The 23,950-nt window shown below is 44.5% G+C and overlaps 1 protein-coding gene across 1 annotated transcript in view; it reads left to right on the top strand.

The window, feature by feature from the left end:
• Window positions 1-22,394, top strand: part of SIGIRR (single Ig and TIR domain containing) — a 48,641-nt gene extending 26,247 nt beyond the window's left edge. The window contains exons 5-10 of the mRNA XM_073604688.1: window positions 811-951; window positions 4,339-4,482; window positions 5,375-5,477; window positions 5,565-5,715; window positions 19,968-20,130; window positions 20,221-22,394. Of these exons, the coding sequence (XP_073460789.1) occupies window positions 811-951; window positions 4,339-4,482; window positions 5,375-5,477; window positions 5,565-5,715; window positions 19,968-20,130; window positions 20,221-20,384 (866 nt within the window). The 3' untranslated portion in view covers window positions 20,385-22,394. The remainder of the gene's footprint in view (window positions 1-810; window positions 952-4,338; window positions 4,483-5,374; window positions 5,478-5,564; window positions 5,716-19,967; window positions 20,131-20,220) is intronic.
• Window positions 22,395-23,950: the final 1,556 nt, after the last annotated feature.

Raw genomic sequence — 23,950 nt, 5'->3', positions numbered from 1 at the left:
CCATCGAACCAGATACTGATAGGTGTCAAATATTGCGCTAGTTTTATCTTGCCCTCTTTTACTTTTATAATAAAAAAAAATTACAAAAAAAAAAAAATGAAGTTTTATTACTCAAATAGGTACAGTATCTATATCAGCGATCGGTAATTTGTGATCTGCCTGACTTTTTCTGCTCATAAGCTATCCTTATTGTTAGTGTATTTTATGGGCGGCCCAGTACAATTCCTGTTCTTCAATGTGGCCCAGCGATGTCCAAAGGTTGGACACCCCTGGTTTAAAGCCCTGTCACCACTGCAGAGGCTTGCCTCTTCACCCGGTCTTCTTTCCGGGTTCGCGAGCTCCGGTTATTGGATTGGCTGAGGCACGATGACGTCACTCCGCACATGCACGATGACGTCACTCCGCACATGCACGCGGGAGTCCCAGGCGCAGCACACAGCTCTGAAGGAACGCCACATGTATACCGTTTTGCAGAGCACATGTGCCGGTGAAGTCACCTGCTGCTGGCTAGAATATCTACTAAACGGTGCACTTTTAGAAGATATTAATTTTACCTCCAGGTAAGCTTTATTATAAGCTTGTCTGTAGGTACAAATACAAACAGAGGTTTTACTACCACTTTAATACATAACTTGTAACATTACAGATTGCCCTCTTTAGAATTAGATCCTTTAACAAATCAGTCAAGTATTGGTATTCAAATGTGAAATGTTTTTCTATGAGCAAAGAGTCAAGGAAAAAACGGTCCAAAAAAATCCAACCGTTGAATATCTCAGACTCCATAAAGTATTTGTCATTTTCTTTCCACAGATAAAGCAGGACACATAGCGGCTGTCCTCTTCGCACTCTGCGTCCTTGCAATTCTTGTTGTTGGTACCATTCTATATATCAAGTGTCGCCTGAATGTACGTCTCTGGTACAGAGATAAATATGCTGATTTGGAAATTAATGGTGAGAACCCCATTTCTTCTAAAACACTACTAAATTTTCTGACTTCTATAGAATAAACTTCGGCCATTTGGGCCTAGCCATGAGCTGGATGGTTTCTTGAATATTTTAAGAATTTGTCCATCTCTGATTTAGATGCTATTTTCATAATGAAATCTGATTTTTTTTTAAAGTTAGAATATAAAATTAATGCAACATAAGAATTTTCCAGACATAATAACAGATTAAAGTGTTACTAAACCCAGGACCCTGCATTCACTATATCTAGTCTTGCAGAGTACACAGAACATGGAAATTCAATTATTTTAGTAAATATAAACTGCTAAATACCCTTTCTCATCAGCAGTATAAAACAGTCTTTTGACTTCTATCAGTGCTCGGTTAAAGCTTGTGGGAGGAGTTTTCATTCTCCTCTGACTGTCCTTTGAGGCTGCAGGACCCCTGACCCTCTGTCTGAACAGTGCTGATTGGCCAGCAGAGGGAAGTCATGTGGGAAAATGTATTTAGCCTTTTCATTAAAAAAACAAACTGCACAATCCGGAGGTGATACAAGTATATTGCAACTGAATAGTGGCAGGAGGGGCGGGGAGGAGAGACCCTCTCACGCTGACAGGCAGGGAGGGAGGGAGGGAGGGGGAGAGGGAGGAGACTCACAGCAGAGAGCAGGATGACAGAGGCACATATACTGACCACAGTATCGTGGCTCAGCAGCCATGATTACTGTGGTCAGCACAGACAGGGGAACAGAGAAACAAGCAGGATCAACCAGGAATATTACAACATAGGAAGGGACAAATTACATAGCACAAGCACTGTGCTATAGATCATGCCTTAAAGAAACAGGATCTTTTTTTTTTTTTTAGGGTTGCAACCACTTTAAGGCTACATTTGCACAGGTGATTAGCCCCGAAGTGAATGACAATGGCAGGAATTTGATTTCTGCAGCTGTTTTTGCCACCTGTGAGCAGCTATCTGCAATCAGTGTCCCTTGTACACTTCAATGGAAGGTCGGCAATGGCTGTCAACGCAGCCAGCAATTACTCGATTTACTAATTGATAGCTGCTGGATGCACTTTGGGTCATTGAAGTGTACAGGGCTCAGTGCTTGCAGCTAGCTGCTCACAGGTGGCAGAAATAGCTGCAGATTCCTGCCACTGTCATTCACACGGGCGCTAGCCATGCGTGCAAATTTAGCATTAGACCCCTTTCACACTGGGATGGTTTTCAGGCACTTTAGCGCTGGAAATAGCCTCTGCTAAGTGCCTGAAAACCGCCTCCCATTCATTCCAGCGGTGCGCTTGCAGGACGTTCCGAAAAGTCCTGCAAGCAGCATCTTTGGGGTGGGTACGGAGGGCTGTATTTAGTGCTCCCAAAACGCCCTGCCCATTGGAATGAATGGGCAGCGTTTCCGAAGCGCCACAACACAGGAGTTTTTGACCCCCTTTTTTGGTGTTAAAAGCGCTAGCGGCCGAAAAGCACCCCCCAGTGTGAAAGGGGTCTTACAGAACAAAAGCAAACAAATAAGAGAAGTTCATCCTTACCACTTTCTGAAAAACAATCCGCAGTGGATTACTTTTAAAAATGCTTTAAAGTGCTGGCTGGCTGGCTGGCACTCAGGAGGTGCTACTGCCGCCTCCTGATACCTGTTTTTTTTTTTTTACACTGGCTCGTGTTTGTGGTGCAACCCTATTGATCATCAATGGGCAAATTTGACAGGGAGTGCCATCTGTCACATTCATATTAAAAATGCAGCATCCGCAAAGCATCACAGCCATTGTGGATGTACAGCCCTATCAGGCTGGAATGTTAGAACTTTGGCCAGAGTTGGCATTTAACGTCACAAAAAACGTGCAAGCTTCAAATACCAGCCAGAATAAAATAAAAAGTAGTATATAAGTACTACACTTTTCAAATGGCACAGAAAAATAGTGAAAAAAATACACCACAAAATAATATTTGGCATAAATTGCGTTCATTCAATATAATGGATTTACAGTTACTGGCTTGCTGAGATAAAATTGTAACAAAAATCATATAATATATAAAAAACGTTTATCCAACTTATGGTTGAAGCCATTTTGTATTCTTACACTGGGGCTAAATATCCAAAATACTTATTTGCTTTATAAGAGAATTACAGAGTATTGGGACGCCTGCTTTTACACGCACATGAACTTAAACGGCATCCCAGTCTTAGTCCGCAGGGTTCAATATTGAGTTGTCCCACCCTTGCAGCTATAACAGCTTCAACCCTTCTGGGAAGGCTGTCCACATTCTATGGGAATGTTTGACCAATCTTCCAGAAGCACATTTGTGAGGTCAGGCACCGATGTTGGACGAGAAGACCTGGCTCGCAGTCTCTGCTCTAATTCATCCCAAAGATGTTCTATAGAGTTCAGGTCAGGACTCTGTGCAGGCCAGTCAGGTTCCTCCAAACCAAACTCACTCATCCATGCCTTTATGGACCTTGCTTTGTGCACTGGTCCAAACCCCCCCCCCCCCCGATTATGATGTGGGGTTGTTTTTCAGGAGTTGGGCTTGGCCCCCTAGTTCCAGTAATGGGAAATCTTAAGGCGTCAGCATACCAAGATATTTTGGACAATTTCATGCTCCCAACTTTGTGGGAACAGTTTGGGGACGGCCTCTTCCTGTCCCAACATGACTGCGCAGCAGTGCACAAAGCAATGTCCATAAAGACATGGATAAGCGAGTTTGGGTTGGAGAATCTTGACTGGCCTGCACAGAGTCCTGACCTCAACCCAATAGAACACCTTTAGGATAAATTAGAGCGGAGACTGCGAGCCAGGCCTTCTTGTCCAACATCAGTGCCTGACCTCACAAATGGAAGAATGGTCAAACATTCCCATAGACACACTCCTAAACCTTGTGGGCAGCCTTCACAGAAGAGTTGAAGCTGTTATAGCTGCAAAGGGTGGGCCAACTCAATATTGAACACTACGGACTAAGACTGGGATGCCATTAAAGTTCATGTGCGTGTAAAGGCAGGTGTCCCAATACTTTTGACAATATAGTGTATATCAGGCAGGGTTATCATTGCACAAAAACGAAAACAAAAACTTCTGAAAATGCTAGTTTTTTGGTGGCCAGATCAAGCATGCCGCTCCGGAAAGTTAGGAAAACAACCAATACCCTTATCTATATACTTGTTTTGGGTCTCTGATTCAAAGTAAGAGGATCAGCATGACAGCCAGGCAACTAGCACTTTTTTGGAAAGAGAGCTCAGCAATGGCAGTCTCTGTGTTTTTCTCCCAACAGATTTCCTAAAAGTCCTATAGCTTGGATTTGACAAACACTGTATGAACAGAATAACTCAGAATTATATACAGTATATGGTATGTGTACAAAACTCTGGTCTGTGTTTGCCTGCAGATGGACGTCTGTTCGATGCTTATGTCTCGTTCTGTCCATCAAACATTGACACAAAGTTCACAAACTTTATCCTAAAACCCCATTTGGAGAACAGATATGGGTACAAACTGCACTTGGATGAGAGAAACCTCCTGCCTAATACAGGTAAATTAATTTGTCATCCAGTAGTCATCTACAATGTACTAAGCCATGAACAACAAAGTCAGGGGTTGTGTGGGCTATATTAAAGGTTGCCACTTCTGTTGGCTTCATTTATGTTGCCTCTTGAAACATGTACAATGTGTTTCTTGAAAAAATATCATGGTCGACAGATGTGTTTCTCTTTTGTGAACACTTGTTTACAGTGGAACCTTGGATTACGATCATAAATCCGTTCCAGGAGAATGCTTGTAATCCAAAGCACTCGTATATCAAAGCGAGTTTCCCCATAGAAGTAAATGGAAACTAAGATAATTCGTTCCACATTGACTTCTATTACAAGCAATATCGCATGAGGCCAGAGGTGGGGGGGGCGCCCGAGAGCCTCGGAAATACTCGGGGACAGCTCGGCTGAACTCGGAAACACATGGAGTATTTCCGAGTATTTCTGAACGGCTCTGAACCGTTCAGAGTGTCACCGGTGCCCCCGCACCTCTGGCCAAATGCGGTACTGCACACCACATTAGCTTGAATTCTGCTCATTTTGTGAAGCAACACTCGTCAGGATTTTTTTTTTAAAGTTGCTCGTCTTTCAAAACACTCATTACTGTGTTACTCGTTAACCAAGTTTCCACTGTATATTGTTTTGTTTTTTTTAAATAATATACAGTGCAGTAAAAAAAGTATTTGCCCCCTTCCTGATTTTTTTTTTTTTGCATATTTGTCACACTTAAATGATTCATATCAAATTCCTATCTATAATTACAATGATAAAACGGTACTAGGTGACCTCTACACCAGTCTCTTAATAAGCTCAGAATGTAGATCTTCTAAATAAATATCTCAACCTAACAAGCAATGTAGATTAGATGGATTATTAACACATTTTTATGTTTAGAACCTTCTGCTGAGTTGCTTATGAATGTCAGCCGCTGCCGTCGATTGATAGTGATTTTGTCACTAGCATATCTAGAGCAAGAATGGTGTCAAAACAGCTTCAGGTAGGTTTGGCAATAGTAATCAGCCTTTTGTATGCAGTCTGCACAATTGATGCCATGATAGTAACCAATGCGTGTTCTTGTCCTCAGGAATGGTTTGTTACGCCTGCTAGAGCTCTCCCGCAGGCCAATCTTTATTCTGTTTGAGAACCAGTACAAGGAACTGCCGACAGAAGTCACCCAACTGCTGAATTCCCAGAGAGGATTACTAAAAATGCTGCTTTGGAAGGCTGACTCTGTGGTATGTGTGAGAAGAGATGGTAGCACTGGGGGGAAAACTGAGCTTTATCATGTCACTGCATGACAACAATTCCAAGATTGTACAGACAATGACCCAAAACTGACAAAAAACCTAGCATATGGTCAATGTGGCGTACATGCAGCAGGTAAAATAAGTATTGAACAGCTCACCATTTTTCTAGGTAGATATCTTTCTAAAGGTGCTATTGACATGAAATGTTGACCACATGTCAATAACAACCCATGCAATCCATACAGACAAAGAAACCAAAACAAATAAGTTCAGAAATTAAGTTATGTGTAATTATAGGAAATGACACAGGGAAAAAGTATTGAACACATGAAAATAGGGAGGTGCAAAAAGGCATGGAAACCCAAGACACCAGCTGAAATCTATCAGTTATTAGAAAGCAATCCTGCCCCTTGTCAGTGCAAATTAATATCAGCTGGTTCAGTCCCAAATGATTGCTTATAAAAAGGTGTCTCATTACCAAGGTGTCACACAAGAAACATCTCATGATGGGTAAAAGCAAAGAGCTCTCTCAAGACCTTCACAATCTTATGCCCCGTACACACGGTCGGATTTTCCGACAACAAATATTGGATGTGAGCTTGTTGGCGGAAAGTCCGACCATGTGTATGCTCCATCGAACATTTGTTGTCAGACTTTCCGCCAACAAATGTTGGCTAGCATGCTCTCAAATTTTCTGCCAACAAATATGTGTTGTCGGATTTTCCGAGCGTGTGTACACAAGTCATAGTTACATAGTAGGTGAGGGTGAAAAAAGACACAAGTCCATCAAGTCCAGCCTATGTGGGTGATTACATGTCAGTATTGCATTATAAATCCCTGTATGTTGCGGTCTTTCAGGTGCTTATCTAATAGTTTCTTGAAGCTATCAATGCTCCCCGCTGAGAAAGAACCCTCTACGTAGTTTAAGGTTAAACCTCTTTTCTTCTAATTTTAATGAGTGGCCACAAGTCTTGTTAAACTCTCTTCTGCAAAAAAGTTTTATCCCTATTGTGGGGTCACCAGTACGGTATTTGTAAATTGAAATCATATCCCCTCTCTTCTCCAGAGAGAATAAGTTCAGTGCTCGCAACCTTTCCTCATAACTAAGATCCTCCAGAGCCTTTATTAGCTTTGTTGCCCTTCTTTGTACTCGCTCCATTTCCAGTACATCCTTCCTGAGGACTGGTGCCCAGAACTGGACAGAATACTCTAGGTGCGGCCGGACCAGAGTCTTGTAGAGTGGGAGAATTATCGTTTTATCTCTGGAGTTGATCCCCCTTTTAATGCATGCCAATATTCTGTTTGCTTTGTTAGCAGCAGCTTGGCATTGCATGCCATTGCTGAGCCTATCATCTACTAGGACCCCCAGGTCCTTTTCCATCCTAGATTCCCCCAGAGGTTCTCCCCCCAGTGTATAGATTGCATTCATATTTTTGCCACCCAGATGCATTATTTTAAATTTTTCTACATTGAACCTCATTTGCCATGTAGTCGCCCACCCCATTAATTTGTTCAGGTCTTTTTGCAAGGTTTCCACATCCTGCGGAGAAGTTATTGCCCTGCTTAGCTTAGTATTGTCTGCAAATACAGAGATTGAACTGTTTATCCCATCCTCCAGATTGTTTATGAACAAATTAAATAGGATTGGTCCCAGCACAGAACCCTGGGGAACCCCACTACCCACCCCTGACCATTCTGAGTACTCCCCATTTATCACCACCCTCTGAACTCGCCCTTGTAGCCAGTTTTCAATCCATGTACTCACCCTATGGTCCATGCCAACGGACCTTATTTTTTACAGTAAACGTTTATGGGGAACTGTGTCAAATGCTTTTGTAAAATCCAGATACACCACGTCTACGGGCCTTCCTTTATCTAGATGGCAACTCACCTCCTCATAGAAGGTTAATAGATTTGTTTGGCAAGAACGATTCTTCATGAATCCATGCTGATTACTGCTAATGATACTGTTCTTATTACTAAAATCTTGTATATAGTCCCTTATCATCCCCTCCAAGAGTTTACATACTATTGATGTTAGGCTAACTGGTCTGTAATTCCCAGGGATGTATTTTGGGCCCTTTTTAAATATTGGTGCTACATTGGCTTTTCTCCAATCAGCTGGTACCATTCCAGTCCGTCGGACAAAAGTCCAAACACGCATGCTTGGAATCAATGCTGACTATTGAACAGCCTTTTTATCGGCTCGCCGTACGTCTGGTACGTCACTACGTTCGTAATTGTTGGCCAACATTTGTGTGACCATGTGTATGCAAGACAAGTTGGAGCCAACAACCTTTGAACAAAATTCCACGGTTTTGTTGTCGGAAAGTCCAATCGCGTGTACGGGGCATTATTGTTGCAAAACATACTGATTGCATTGGTTACAGAAGGTATTCTAAACTCCTGAAAGCTCCAGCACTGTTAGGGCCATAATCTGAAAGCAGAAAGAACATCATTTCACCATAAACCGGTCTTGAGCAGGTGCTTCTTGCATGATTTCTGACAGAGGAGTGAAAAGAATTATCAGAAGAGTTGTCCAAGAGCCAGGGACCACTTGTGGAGAGCCTCAGAAAGACTGGGTACAACTGTTTTAAGGAACACAATAAGTAATGCCCTCAACCGCCATGGCCTGTACGCACGCTCACCCCACAAGGCTCCATTGCTGAAGAAAAAGCATGTTGAAGCTTGTTTACCGTTTTCTGCACAACATTTAGACAAGCCTGTGAAATACTGAGAGAATATAGTCTGGTCAGATAAGATCAAAATTGAACTCTTTGGATGCCATAATACACACCATGTTTGGAGGTCAAATGGCCCCGCACATCACCCCAAAAACGCAATACCAACAGTGAAGTTTGGAGGTGAAAACATCATGGTGTGGGGCTGTTTTTCAGCATACGGTGCTGGCAAATAGGGATGAGCTTCGTGTTCGAGTCGAACCCATGTTCGACTCGAACATCGGCTGTTCGATCGTTCGCCGAATTGCGAACGTTATGGGCCGTTCGCGCTAAATTCGTGTGGCGCGTCACGGCCCATAATTCACTGCGGCATCGCAGTGCATTGCTGGCTGATGATTGGCCAAGCATGCACTATGACCCGCATGCTTGGCCAATCACAGCGCTGTCAGTAGAGAGAGCTGTAATTGGCCAAAGCCAGGGTGGCTTTGGCCAATTACGGCTCAGGGCATTTAGTACACACCCCACACTATATAAGGCCGCCTGCACGGCGGCCCTGTGTAGTGTGTGTTCCGGTGTGCTGAGAGATAGAGAGAGAGAGAGACAGTGTCATTTGATTTGAGTTAGATAGATTAGGCAGAACAGTCAGTCAGTTAGCTGCACTTACAGTGTATTGTGTATATATATGCATCCCAGGTGTTGCATATATATATATACACTGTATTCAGTTTAGCTAGATCCGTTCCTGTTATCTTCTATCTAGACTATTTACATTTAATGCAGTGCGTCCTGCTCACAGTGTTCAGCTAGATCCGTTCCTGTTATCTTCTAGACTATTTACATTTAGTGCAGTGCGTCCTGCTCACAGTGTTCAGCTAGATCCGTTCCTGCTATTTACATTTAGTGCAGTGCGTCCTGCTCACAGTGTTCAGCTAGATCCGTTCCTGTTAAATTCCTACTGACCGGCAGGCTTGTCTGGTTACAGTATATAAAGCTACCTGAAGAAAATTACAGGTGTTCTATTTGATCCTATTAGTACCACGGTCAGGCAGCTAGACTATTTACATTTAGTACAGTGCGTCCTGCTCACAGTGTTCAGCTAGATCCGTTCCTGTTATCTTCCTACTGACAGGCAGGCTTGTCTGGTTACAGTATATAAAGCTACCTGAAGAAAATTACAGGTGTTCTATTTGATCCTATTAGTACCACGGTCAGGCAGCTAGACTATTTACATTTAGTACAGTGCGTCCTGCTCACAGTGTACAGCTAGATCCGTTCCTGTTATCTTCCTACTGACAGGCAGGCTTGTCTGGTTACAGTATATAAAGCTACCTGAAGAAAATTACAGGTGTTCTATTTGATCCTATTAGTACCACGGTCAGGCAGCTAGACTATTTACATTTAGTACAGTGCGTCCTGCTCACAGTGTACAGCTAGATCCGTTCCTGTTATCTTCCTACTGACAGGCAGGCTTGTCTGGTTACAGTATATAAAGCTACCTGAAGAAAATTACAGGTGTTCTATTTGATCCTATTAGTACCACGGTCAGGCAGCTAGACTATTTACATTTAGTACAGTGCGTCCTGCTCACAGTGTTCAGCTAGATCCGTTCCTGTTATCTTCCTACTGACAGGCAGGCTTGTCTGGTTACAGTATATAAAGCTACTTGAAGAAAATTACAGGTGTTCTATCCCAGCTTAGTGCAGCTACAGGCCATTAGTATGTCTGGAAGGCCAAGAAGGAGAGGCAGACAGTCACAAGCCAATAAGAGAGGGCAAGCAGGCTCTGTGTCTAGTGCTGGTCGTGGAGACGGTGCATCCTCATCAGCACGTGGCCATGGGACACGCTTGGCCTTTTTTTCGGCAGCTGGCCATGTTGAGCCGCAACATGCGGAAGACTTGGTCGAGTGGATGACCAAGCCGTCCTCATCCTCCTCATCCTCTCTCACCCATGCCCAGGGTGCTTTGTCTGGCAAAGCAGCGGCCTCTTCCCTCAGCTCAATGTCATCAGTGACTCCTTCCCTAGCTCCACCATGTCCTCATGAGGATTCCCTCGAACTGTTTGACCACAGTGTTGGGTACATGCTCCAGGAGGATGCCCAGCGTTTGGAAGGCTCTGATGACGATACTGAGCTCGATGAAGGCAGTAACATGAGCGCGGACAGAGGGGGTGCCCAAGAAGGACAGCAATCTGGCAGTCATGCTCCCCCTGCTGCAGCATACTGCCAGGTTTGCTCCAGTGATGAGGAGGGAGGGGATGATGAGGTCACTGACTCAACGTGGGTGCCTGATAGGAGAGAGGAGGAGGAGGAGGAGGAGGAGGAGGAGGAGGAGGCGGCAGCACATCACCAACGAGGCAGGATGCCCTCCAGGGGCCAGCCTAAGGGCAACACATTGACTGCATCACACCCCAAAGCTCCACATGTGCAGGGCGCTGCAGTCTCTGCGCGTTATTCAAAAAGTTCTTTGGTGTGGGCCTTTTTTGAGACGAGTGCATCAGATCGCACCGCTGCTATTTGCAACATATGTCTCAAGCGTATCTCGCGTGGCCAAAATATCTCCCGCTTGGGTACCACATGCTTGACCAGACATATGTTGACCTGCCATGCAGTTCGTTGGCAAGCGTATCTAAAAGACCCACACCAAAGAACAAAGAGGATCTCTCCTTGCTCCTCATCAGCTGAGATTTCCAACCCCACTAGACCTTCAGTCCTCTCTGAGACCTGCAGTGAGAGGAATGAAGGTGTAGAATTAGGTGTGTCACAGCCAAGTACTTGTGGGCAATCTGCTTTTGGTACACCGACGTCAGATTGTACCAGGCAAATTTCCCTGCCCCAGCTGCTGCACCGCCGAAAGAAGTTTGCTCCCAGCCATCCACATGCCCAGCGGTTGAATGCTAGCTTGGCAAAATTGCTAGCACTTCAACTGCTGCCTTTTCAGTTGGTAGACTCTGCCCCCTTCCGTGAGTTTGTGGAATGTGCGGTTCCTCAGTGGCAGGTACCCAAACGCCACTTTTTCTCACGGAAGGCGATTCCGGCTCTCTACCGGCATGTGGAAGGCAATGTCCATGCCTCGCTGGACAGGGCGGTCAGCGGTAAGGTGCATATTACCGCTGACTCATGGTCCAGCAGGCATGGACAGGGACGTTACCTAAGTTTCACGGCGCATTGGGTGACTCTGCTGGCAGCTGGGAAGGATGCAGGACAAGGTGCAGTAGTGTTGGAGGTTGTTCTGCCACCACGCCTCCAAAATGCTGATTGTGACACACCTCTCTCCTCCACCCCCTCCTCTTCTTCTTCCTCCATGGCCTCTTCCTCGGAACCAGCGGTGCTCCGTAGGCGTTCAAGGGGCTACGCAAGTACGCAGGCCAAAAGATGCCATGCGGTGCTTGAGCTGGTGTGCTTGGGGGACAGGAGCCACACTGGGGCAGAGGTTCTGTCAGCTCTGCAGGGGCAGGTTCAGAGGTGGTTGACGCCACGCCAACTTAAGGCAGGAATGGTGGTTTGCGACAATGGCACCAACCTCCTCTCTGCCCTCCGACAGGGACAAATGACCCATGTGCCCTGTTTGGCTCACGTCCTTAACTTGGTGGTGCAGCGGTTCTTGGGCAGGTACCCGGGCTTACAGGATGTCCTGAGGCAGGCCAGGAAAGTCTGTGTGCATTTCCGCCGGTCATATAATGCCAGTGCTCGGCTGACGGACCTCCAAAAGGAGTTTAACCTGCCCAAGAACCGCCTAATCTGTGACATGCCCACCAGGTGGAACTCAACGTTGGCCATGCTGCAGCGGCTGCACACGCAGCAGAGGGCCATCAATGAGTACCTGTGCGACTATGGCACCAGGACAGGGTCAGGGGAGCTTGGTTTTTTTTCCCCACGCCAGTGGGCCATGATCAGGGATGCATGCACTGTCCTGTCACCATTCGAGGAGGCCACGAGGATGGTGAGCAGTGACAGTGCATGCATCAGTGACACTGTCCCCCTTGTCCACCTGTTGGAGCACACGCTGCGTGGAATAATGGACAGGGCACTTGAGGCAGAACAGAGGCAGGAAGAGGAGGACTTCCTTAGCTCTCAAGGCCCCCTTTATCCAGACAGTGTTCCTGCGTGCCCGCCGATCACACAGGAAGAGGACGAGGAGGAAGAGGAGGAGGAGGAAGATTGTGTCAGTATGGAGGTGGAGCCTGGCACTCAGCATCAGCAGCAGTCTTTAAGGGATCAGTCCCAAGAAACACATGGACTTGTACGTGGCTGGGAGGAGGTGGCTGCGGACCATGTCGTTCTTAGTGACCCAGAGGACTCCGGACCGAATGCCTCAGCAAACCTACGCTGCATGGCCTCCCTGATCCTGCAAAGCCTGCGTAAGGATCCTCGTATTCGTGGTATCAAGGAGAAGGACCAATACTGGCTGGCAACCCTCCTTGATCCACGTTACAAGGGTAAGGTTGCGGACCTTATCTTGCCATCGCAGAGGGAGCAGAGGATGAAACATCTTCGGGAGGCCTTGCAGAAAGGTCTGTGCAACGCGTTCCCAGAGACTGGGAGGTTACAAACTCCTGTTTCTGGACAACGTGTTGCTGAGGCTTCGGTCAGTCAAAGAAGGAGCGGTGGAGAAGGTGGCCGTCTGACCGATGCGTTCAGACAATTTTTTGGTCCGCAGCCCCAAGGTATGATCGGTTCCAGCAACCATCGCCAGCGTCTGTTTTACATGGTGCAGGAATACCTAGGGGCAAGATCAGACTTGGACACCTTTCCCACCGAAAATCCTCTGGGTTACTGGGTCTTGAGGATGGATCACTGGCCAGAGCTTGCACAGTATGCAATTGAGCTACTGGCCTGTCCTGCATCCAGCGTTCTTTCGGAACGCACATTCAGTGCTGCTGGAGGCGTGGTAACCGATCACAGGGTGCGTCTGTCCACCGACTCGGTCGATCGGCTGACCTTCATAAAAATGAATGAGTCTTGGATCACCACCAGCTACCAAGCACCTGATGCTGATGTAACCGAATAATTTTTTTTGAAATCTCAGATCCCTTCAAAGACTGCCTATGCTGATGCTGAGTGACTATCCCTGAGTAATTATCCTCTTCCTCCTCAATCATCACGCTGATAGCTTGTAAGAACATTTTTGGTTCTGGGCGCCACCACCAGTGCCTAAGGCACAATTTTTCAGCCCCTGTTTAACAGGGGCGTGTAATTACAATTTTTGATGTAATACTTTGCAGCAGGGCTCGTTCCTGCATTCCAACTAGAGTGTCTGTGAGGGGTTGCAGTGTTGTGGCACCAGCACCAGTGCCTAGGGCCCAATTTTTCTGCCCCTGTCTAACAGGGGCGTGTAATTACAATTTTTGATGCAATACTTTGCAGCAGGGCTCGTTCCTGCGTTCCAACTAGAGTGTCTGTGAGGGGTTGCAGTGTTGTGGCACCAGCACCAGTGCCTAAGGCCCAATTTTTCTGCCCCTGTCTAACAGGGGCGTGTAATTACAATTTTTGATGCAATACTTTGCAGCAGGGCTCGTTCCTGCGTTCCAACTAGAGTGTCTGTGAGGGGTTGCAGTGTTGTGGCACCAGCACCAGTGCCTAAGGCCCAATTTTTCTGCCCCTGTCTAACAGGGGCGTGTAATTACAATTTTTGAAGCAATAATTTGCAGCAGGGCTCGTTCCTGCGTTCCAACTAGAGTGTCTGTGAGGGGTTGCAGTGTTGTGGCACCAGCACCAGTGCCTAAGGCCTAATTTTTCAGCTCCTGTTCAACAGGGGCATGTAATTACAATTCTTGATCTAATATTTCACAGCAGGGCCCTGTGAGGGCTTACAGTGTTGTGGCCACAGCAACACCTAAGGCCCAAATTTCTGCTGAGTATATAGGGCAGGACCCTACTTTCAAACATCTAACTTACAAACGACTCCTACTTGCAAACGGAAGGAGACAACAGGAAGTGAGATGAAATCTACCCCTAGGAAGGGAAATTCTCTCCTGTAAGAGTTAATATGGGAAAACAATTTCTCCTTTCCACTGATGCTTTCCAATCCTTGTTCCACAAAAAAACCCAAATTTTCAAAAAACATTTTTCATTGGGACAAAAAAGTGAGGTGAAATCTTCTGAAGAGGAGGAAAGACAGCAAAACAAATGTCACAGGGGTGATAACCCTTCCCTATGTTTTCCAAAAAGCTTAGAAAAGATTTTTTGGCTGGAGCTAAACACGTTAAAAATGTTCAAAATTACAAACAGATTCTACTTAACAACAAACCTACAGTCCCTGTCTTGTTTGCACCGCCTGTATACTGCTGTTCAGAGTATATAGGGCCTGGTGGCCCCACACCTTTCCTTATTTTAATTTGGGTGCGGGGTTCCCCTTAATATCCATACAAGACCCAAAGGGCCTGGTAATGGACTGGGGGGTACCCATGCCGTTTGTCTCACTGATTTTCATCCATATTGCCATGACCCGACATGACATTAAACCCGCAAGCAGTTTTAAATGAGATTTTTTCCTTTAAAAATGACATTTGGTGCAGGGACTGTTCTAAACATGGGAAACACGCGTCACTTTACAGGCATACTATAGACACCCCCCAGGTACGATATTTAAAGGAATATTTCACTTTTTTTTTTTTACTTTAAGCATCATTAAAATCACTGCTCCCGAAAAAACGGCCGTTTTTAAAAGTTTTTTTTGCATTGATACATGTCCCCTGGGGTAGGACCCGGGTCCCCAAACCCTTTTTAGGACAATACCATGCAAATTAGCCTTTAAAATGAGCACTTTTGATTTCGAACGTTCGAGTCCCATAGACGTCAATGGGGTTCTAACGTTCGTGCGAACTTTCGGTCCGTTCGCGGGTTCTGGTGCGAACCGAACCGGGGGGTGTTCGGCTCATCCCTACTGGCAAACTTTATGCCATTGAAGAAAAGATGAATGGAAAAATGTACCAAGATATTCTTGATAAAAATCTGCTGCCATCTACCAGGATGATGAAGATGAAGGGGGGGTGGACCTTTCAGCAAGACAATGATCCCAAACACAAAGCCAAGGAAACTCCCAATTGGTTTCAAAGAAAGAAAATAAAGCTGCTAGAATCTGCCCAGCCAATCACCTGACTTGAATCCAATAGAAAATCTATGGAAAGAACTAAAGATCAGAGTTCATAGAAGAAGCTCACGGAATCTTCAAGATTTGAAGACTGTGTGGAAGAATGGGTCAAAATCATTCCTGAGCAATTCATGCGACTAGTTTCTCCATACAGGAGGCGTCTCAAAGCTGTCATTACCAACAAAGGATTTTGTACCAAGTATTAAATACATTTCAGTTGGCGTGTTCAATACTTTTTCTCTTTGTCATCCCATTTTATTACAGATAACTTAATTTCTGAACTTGTTTTGATCTCTTTGTATGTGTGGATTGCCTGGGTTGTTACCGACATGTGGTGAAAATATGTCAAGAGCACCTTTAGAAATATATTTACATGTTCAATACTTATTTTACCTGCTGTATATTATTTAATCTTAGTCATTCATAAAAGGCCAACATTTTTTAATCCAGTACTTTACAGAAAACACAAAAACATTTTTAATAATCGGATACTTACATGTCCCAGGGTCCAGTGATGTGGGGGAATGAAGCTCCTCTCTGCGGCGCCGGCATTGTCACTCTGGGCGCCCGGCTGTGGCTTCACAGCCGGGCACGCGCTGCTCATGCACGAGCCGCGCACTGTGACTGGCCGGGCAATCATCTGGGACTTGTGACGTGTCCCAGATGATTGCCGAGAGGGAGGGGGGAGAGGTGAACTTACTTCCAGCGCCGCGGTGCTCCGGGAGGAAGTGGGAGCTGGAACCCTCTAAAAAGAGGGTTTCCGCTCCCCCCCCCCCCCCCCAAAAAAATGCCATGCCAAATGTGGCATGTCAGGGGGTCACCTTCCCTTAAAGCAGAAGTTCAATTTTTGGGTGGAATTCCGCTTTAAGTATTAAGAAAAAAACGGTAAGGCCCCTTTCACACGGGCACTCCGTTCAGGTCCGCCTGTCAGTTTTTCAGTGGATCAATCCCCCTCTGAGCAAGCGGAATCTGTATTGCGGACAAGCCCGTGTGTGAGGACCCTTAGTGTTAGGGATTATTTAGGAGGTTGGGTTAATGTTGATGGTACGGGACTTAGTTTAACTATTAGGTCAATTAAGTTTTAGGTATAGACTATATTGGGACAAGTGCTGTGGAGAGGCTTTCAAAAAAAAAGCTGTCACTTTTATCACTCAAAAATCATCCTTGAGTTCCGGTCAGGTGGATTAAATATTATGTTATCAGTCTGCTGCAGCCAAGAGGAAGGAGTATTTCCTCATTCTAGACTCTAACAATGTGAGTGGGGGGCCTCATCACATGAGGCTGATTTATGGCAGACCTATGTGAACACAGCCAAGAACTGCACAGGCAGCAGGATTTACATTATTGGTCATCTATGAGCCAGCATCCCAGTCCAGGAAGTAGATGGTGACCAGGACAGATCCAAGCAATTCCTATTGGTCAGCACCAGCTTGTGACCCCCCCCCCCCGACCAATAAGAACCACTCCTCTCCCTCCTGGTGTCTCTAGAGAAAGAGGAGGAAGAACAGCTTGATTTTTGCGTGGACGGTGAAACTATATCAACCATGGAAGTAACTGGAGAGTGTGTAGACCAGCCTTTCTCAACCTCTTCAAGACAGAGGAACCCTTGAAATAACTTTCTGGTTCACGGAACCACTGCTAATAATTATTATATCTACAGCTCATGATACATTAGTGTGATGGTCAGTGGCAAGAATGCTCCTTACACTTGTGATCATTGGGAAAAATTACCGTATTTATCGGCGTATAACACGGCGGCTCTCGTTCACTTTCGGCTCCACTCGGGATGGGCGTGACGGTGAGCGGAGCTATCCGAACCTAGCCGAGTACACTCGGCTAGGTTCGGGCAGCGCTCGAGTAAAGCCGAAAGTGGCCGAGAAGAGCCGAGGACTGGCACTGTGTATTTCGGCGCCGGCGGCGCCATTTTCAAATCGCGGTCGGCGATTTTTTAGATCTGACAGCGGGGGATTGCAGGGGATCGGCGTATAACACGCACCCGCGATTTTCCCCTGATTTTAAGGGGAAAAAAGTGCGTGTTATACGCCGATAAATACGGTACCTCCTTACAGATAGCTAAAAAGTTCGTTGGTGTCAGTGGGAACCTATCTGAGAGGTAGAAATTGCTCATTGTTTAAGGAACCCCTAGCAACCTCTGGAGGAACCCTAGTTGAGAAACCCTGGTGTAGGCTGTTATAAAAGTTATAAAAATCTTCTGTGCTTCTTAACCATCCTGGTGGTATGATTATGTCCGATTTTTGCATCTCAAATCGGTACATTGTTTTGCATAGAAATTTGGTGTTTTATATTGTAGGCCTGTAATTCTTAGTAATAACACTTAAATCTGTCCAAACAAGAGTCTAGTAGACATCCTGGGTATGATAAAGTTGAAACACAAAATCATAAATTATAATATAATAAATAACTATAAATAATTATAAAAAAAATAATAATATCATAATAATACAGTGGAACCTTGAATTATGAGTATAATCTGTTCTAGGAGAATGCCCGAGTATTTCTGAGTATTTCCGAACAGCTCAGAGTGTCACCGGCGCCCCTGCACCTCTGGCCAAATGCGATACTGCACACCGCAGAGGCTTGAATCCTGCTCGTTTTGCGAGACAACACTCGCAAACCGAGTCAGGATTTAAAATAAATAATTGCTCGTATTGTCAAACGCTCGTTAACTGCGTTACTGGCGATCCGAGGTTCCACTGTAAAATGAATTTCCCCACGATTCACCATCGTTCAGTTCTGCAAGTGTTTTAATTTACTATCGCTGTTTTCTAGCTGGTCTAAAACCACTTTTGACGTAAAGGAACACTTTTTGGTTGCCATGGACAATCTCAGGTTTCCAGGCAGAACAGTATATATATTATAAAAGTGCATGCAGGGCACTGGACAAAGCATTAGGGACAAAAGGGATGTGAAATGATTTCATACAGTAATGTAATCTGTAAGATTACAGTGTACTGTATGTGTTATGTTCTTTTAGAATTTGCCGCCGGGCTCCGCCCCCATGCGTTGCGACTCTCACAGGGAACGGAGCCCGGAACACAGCCCGCAAAAACAGCAGGGGGACATCGCAGGATCCTGGTGACAAGGTAAGTAACCTTGACCAGGATTCTGCAATGCAATCCCGAGTGTGGCTCGGGGTTACCGCTAATGGTACTGCAATTAAACCCCGAGCCACACTCGGGATTACCGCTAGGAAGGTTATAGCGGAGTGTTGCCGCCGCCATTCGTAGTAAGGGAACTCGGTTCCCTACTGTGTATGTGTGAAGTGCGCTGTGCTTTCTGAATTGATTGGATAGATTGATAGCAGCGCAGCCATTGGCTCCCGCTGCTGTCAGTCAAATCCAATGACCCGGGAGGGGGCGAGTCCTACATTCGGAGTCTATGGACGCAGAATAATGGACTCGGGAGTGCGCCCGCAAGGTAACCCCCTGGGTGAGCGCTTCTCCTTGGGGGTTATCTGACAATAGGAGGAGCCGCGAGAGCCGCCGAGGGACCCCAGAAGTCGAGGATCGGGGCCACTCTGTGCAAAACGAATTGCACAGTCGACATGTATGACATGTTTGTTATGGGGTTTTTTTTGTTTGTTTTTAAATCGAAGCTTTACAATCACTTTAAGACAGAAAGTGCGTTGGGACTATAGAACAGACCCTACTCTCCTAATCTCCATAACACAGAGGGGAGATTCTCTGTAGAACACAGAAGTGAATTGGGCAGAGATGATTGATGGGGCTGATAAATGCAGCACAGGAAGTCCCATCTCACTGTCATGGGAAAATGTGTGTGCGTGTATTGGAGATATGTACTGCATATGTTTTCTGACATTTTGCTCAGGCATACATACTTCCTTACTGCCAGCAGTACTAAGTCAAACCCCTATATGAAAAGTATTTAGTTATGATGTGCAACGGTCTCATATAGTGAATGTATTTGTTAAAGTGGAACTTTAGTCAGAAAATTAAGTCCTGCTAGGTCACTTTAGGCTGGCCCCCTTTGCAGTTATAGCTATGTAAAACATAAAAAATAGGTGCCTATACTGTTTACAATCCAGTAATACACTGTCTCACCCTGCTTAGCACGTGCTCGGTTGCTCTCTATTTTTGGGCACTATGCTGAAAATGTAGAGCGCAATCAGCCTAAAGATTTACTGCTGCTCAGGGGTCCTGAGCTTCAGCAAAATGGCAGCCTCCAGCAAAAAGAAACAGGAGTAATTCTGGAGGTAGTTTACAGCATACACTAATTTGGGTAGCATAATCATTAATATGGAATGTATGTTCTTTGCTAAAGGACATTATTTTTTATCAAGTTGTTATAGGTAAAGTTCTGCTTTAATTTTTTTTTTTTTTATCATAAGGAAGCTTGTTTTCAAAGTTCCTTCAAACATCCAGATTTTTGCTTCCCCACAGTAAAACGTCTATTGGTTTACATAACTAGTGACACTGCCTCTTTTCTGCAGTCTCCTGCAAGTGATTTCTGGAAGGAGTTGCGCCTTGTTCTGCCTCGGAAAATGTCTCTATCAGAAGGGAGAGGGGACCCTCAACTACAGAACCAAGATGATAGGGATCCCATGTTGACTGTAAACAGTGAGACTGCAGATCCTGACCCTGATGGAGACCTAGGTACCACCTGACCCAAGCATGCTTCTCCTTCATGTATCACTTTGTGCCTTGTGTTTTTTCTCTCCTACTAAAGTTATCTTTTCCCTCCAGGGGTCCGAAGGACTTTTTATAAAGCTCCACCACCTCGGATGGCTCCAGTGAGGCAAGTGGAAAACAGGGAGAACGCTGCAGATGTAGATATCTCCGACTTAGGATCTCGAAACTACTCAGCCAGAGCAGATTATTACTGTCTGGTGACTGAACCTGACCTTTAGGGGAATGAGGGAAGAGAAAGACTGTATAACATGTAAAAAAAAAACAGCAAGACTAAAGACCTTGGTGTGGACATGGCAAGAAATGGAAGGAACAGAGTATTATTTTTTGAAACAAGCAGAGACAATGGTAACCAATGGTGGTCAATGTTGGTTATGTTTCTTCTTAATGCACAGTTGTATGCAATCAAGGAACAGTAACTGTATGACACAGGTACAATTCACAATACCAATGCTTATTGTACCATACTTGATATCATTTTATGTCTGTCTGACTATTCTGCAGTGTAACAGCAATAATAGTAGGATTGTCCTGCATCAATCAGGGATGTAAATATGTGAAATACAAGAAAAACTACATAGGCAAAAACTAAAGTCAAAATCTCTATGTCTAAGAGTTCCTACCATCCTATGTTTTCCAATATCTCCTTAGTTTGCCCCTTACTACTCTTTTTAGAATTCAATAATGAAAAAACCCTGTTTTTAAATGCACTACAGAACCTTCATGTGTGTTGAAAATAGATCAATATGCCAGGTATGGATTTGTTTTTGATAGAGATACCAATAGTAGTGAAGGTCCATGGAGGATTAAGCTGTGAAAAATATGAGGGTGTTGCAATAGCTGATATGGCAAGTGGAGGACATAGTCAGTTAGGGGCCTCATTGTATAGAAGTCTCTAGCCTCCCATGTCTCAGGTTCAGTATTATATTCATTTCATGGTCATGCCTTGTTGGGATATCCCTTTCCTTTATAAGCCATTAGATATCAGCTGGCTTCTTTTGAGCACCTGTTGTTATAGTACTCGTAGTTAGACCACCCATAGCTAAGGCTGGTAGCAGCCCTGCTCCTATCATTAGAAGTAACATGTATGCTGACTGTACACCAACAATTTAGCACTATTTCAATCCAGGTTTTAATTCCACAAATTATCAAAGTGGTCAATGCAGCGCACCATCAACGCTATTTATTGTTTAATAGAAAGTTTTGGTCGTAGGTAGACTTGATGCATACTGTTGTTTTTACGACTGAAGATCTGGTTGGAAGTGCATGAAATGGTTGTGTGCATGGCTAGTATTAAAGAGACCCTGTCACCAACCTAAAAAATGCAGGTAAAAGCATAGAAAAATCTAAGGTTTTAAATGCGGACTTGCTGCGTTTTTCCTTTTCGTTAATAATTTCTATTGACTTGCAATGTGCCTTTAAACTTGCTAGAAAAATTTACTTTTTTATTGTACAAGCATTTTATTAAAGATTATCAGAAGACATTGAATGTAATGAGTAAAAGAGAAAAATGTTACATCATTATCATTAAGATAATCTTATTACAGGAAAGTATATCTCTAGTCACATATGACATCATATAATTGTTTAGTTAAGAATTAAAGGGGTTGTAAACCCTCATGGTTTTTCACCTTAAAGTGGTTGTAAACCCTTACAGACCACTTTCACCTACAGGTAAGCCTAGCTTAAGGCTTACCTGTAGGTGCTTGAAATATCTCCTAAACCTACATGGTTTAGGAGATATTTACTATGTCCCCGAACAATGCCGTCTTCTGCGCATGCGCCAATGTATTCGGCGCTTGCGCACTCTTGAAAGGGCACGCTGTGCCGTTTCAATCTGGGGTCATGCCGTGACTGGCAGCACGCGACTCGGCCAGTCACAGAGCCGAAGTTCGCGGCCCCCGGAAGGAAGAGGGGTGAAGAATGGACGCTTCCTGTCAGTGAGGAAATCGGGGACATCGCAGGCTTCGGTTTCAGGTAAGTGACACATAATGGGCTACTATGCGATGCATAGTAGCCCATTATGCTTTACCTTTGCAGGGAAACAAAGAGGAAGTAAAACCCATCAGGGTTTACTTCCTCTTTAACCACTTCAGCCCCGAAGGATTTGGCACAATTTTACAATTTGGCACTGCGCTGCTTTAACTGGTAATAGCACGGTCATGCAATACTGTACCCAAACGAAATTTGCATCCTTTTTTTCCCACAAATAGAGCTTTCTTTTGATGGTATTTGATTGCCTCTGCAATTTTTATTTTTTTGCGATATAAACGGAAAAAGACCAAAAATTTTGAAAAAAATGGTATGTTCTACTTTTTGTTTTACATTTTTTTAATAAACTCAATTTTAGTCATACATTTAGGCCAAAATGTATTCAGCCACATGTCTTTGGTAAAAAATGTCAATAAGTGTATATTTATTGGTTTGCGCAAAAGATATAGCATCTACAAACTACATTTTCTGGAATTTACACAGCTTTTAATTTATGACTACCTATCTCATGTCTTGAGGTGCTAAAATGGCAGGGCAGTACAACTACCCCCCCCCCCCCCCCCCCAAATGGCCCCATTTTGGAAAGTAGACACCCCAAGGAAATTGCTGAGAGGCATGTTGAGCCTATTGAATATTTTATTTTTTTGTCACAAGTGATTCAAAAATTACACAAAATTGTCACTAAATGATCTATTGCTCACACGTGCCATGGTTATATGTGGATTTACACCCCAAAATACATTCTGCTGCTTCTCCTGAGTACGGGGATACCTCATGTGTGAGACTTTTTGTGAGCCTAGCCATGTACAGGACCCCGAAAACCAATGACCGCCTTCAGGATTTTTAAGGGTGTAAATTTTTTATTTCACTCCTCACTACCTATCACAGTTATATATTTTTTTTAAAGCAAAGGCCCTACAGATTGAAATGGTGGGTGTTTTCACATAGTATTTGCGCATCGATTTTTCAAACGCAATTTTTTTGGAAAAACACACTTTTTTTTAAATTTTAATGCACTAAAACACACTATATTGCCCAAATGTTTGACCATATAAACAAGATGATTTTATGCCGTGTACATGGATACCAAATACAACATGCTTTAAATTTGCGCACAAATGTGCAGCGGCGACAAACTACATACATTTTTAAAAGCCTTTACAGGTTACCATTTTAGATTTGGTCTGGCAAAGGAGGTCTGACACCAGACCTCGCCTTTGCGTGTGAGCACGGGGGGACAGGGGTGCTTTTTTTTAATTTTATTATTTATTTTGCTTTTTTATTATATTTTTAAACTGTTACTTTCATTTTTTTTTAAATCATTTTTATTGTTATCTCAGGGAATGTAAATATCCCCTATAATAGTAATAGGTAGTGACAGGTACTCTTTTTTGAAAAAATTGGGGTCTATTAGACCCTAGATCTCTCCTCTGCCCTCAAAGCATCTGACCACACCAAGATTGGTGTGATAAAATGCTTTGCCAATTTCCCAATGGCGCTGTTTATATCTGGCAAAACCTAAGTCATGAAATGCTTGTAGCTTCCGGTTTCTTAGGCCATAGAGATGATTGGAGCCGTTCTGGTCTCTGATCAGCTCTATGGTCAGCTGGCGGAACCACTGGCTGCATTCTCAGGTTCCCTGTTTGGACAGGAGAGGCCGAGAAAACCATGGAAGATGGTGGTGGGGGGGAATGTTCCCTCCCACTGCTTGTAAAAGCAGTCTAGAGGCTACTTAGCCGATAGGATTGCTTTTACATGAAAGCCGTCTGAAAAGAATGATACCAAAATGATACCT

The sequence above is a fragment of the Aquarana catesbeiana genome, linkage group LG11 (genome assembly GCF_042186555.1).
Source record: "Aquarana catesbeiana isolate 2022-GZ linkage group LG11, ASM4218655v1, whole genome shotgun sequence".
NCBI classification, from domain to species: Eukaryota; Metazoa; Chordata; class Amphibia; order Anura; family Ranidae; genus Aquarana; species Aquarana catesbeiana.
Note: the sequence above shows the minus strand (reverse complement) of the source record. Positions and strands in the feature narration are given on the sequence as shown.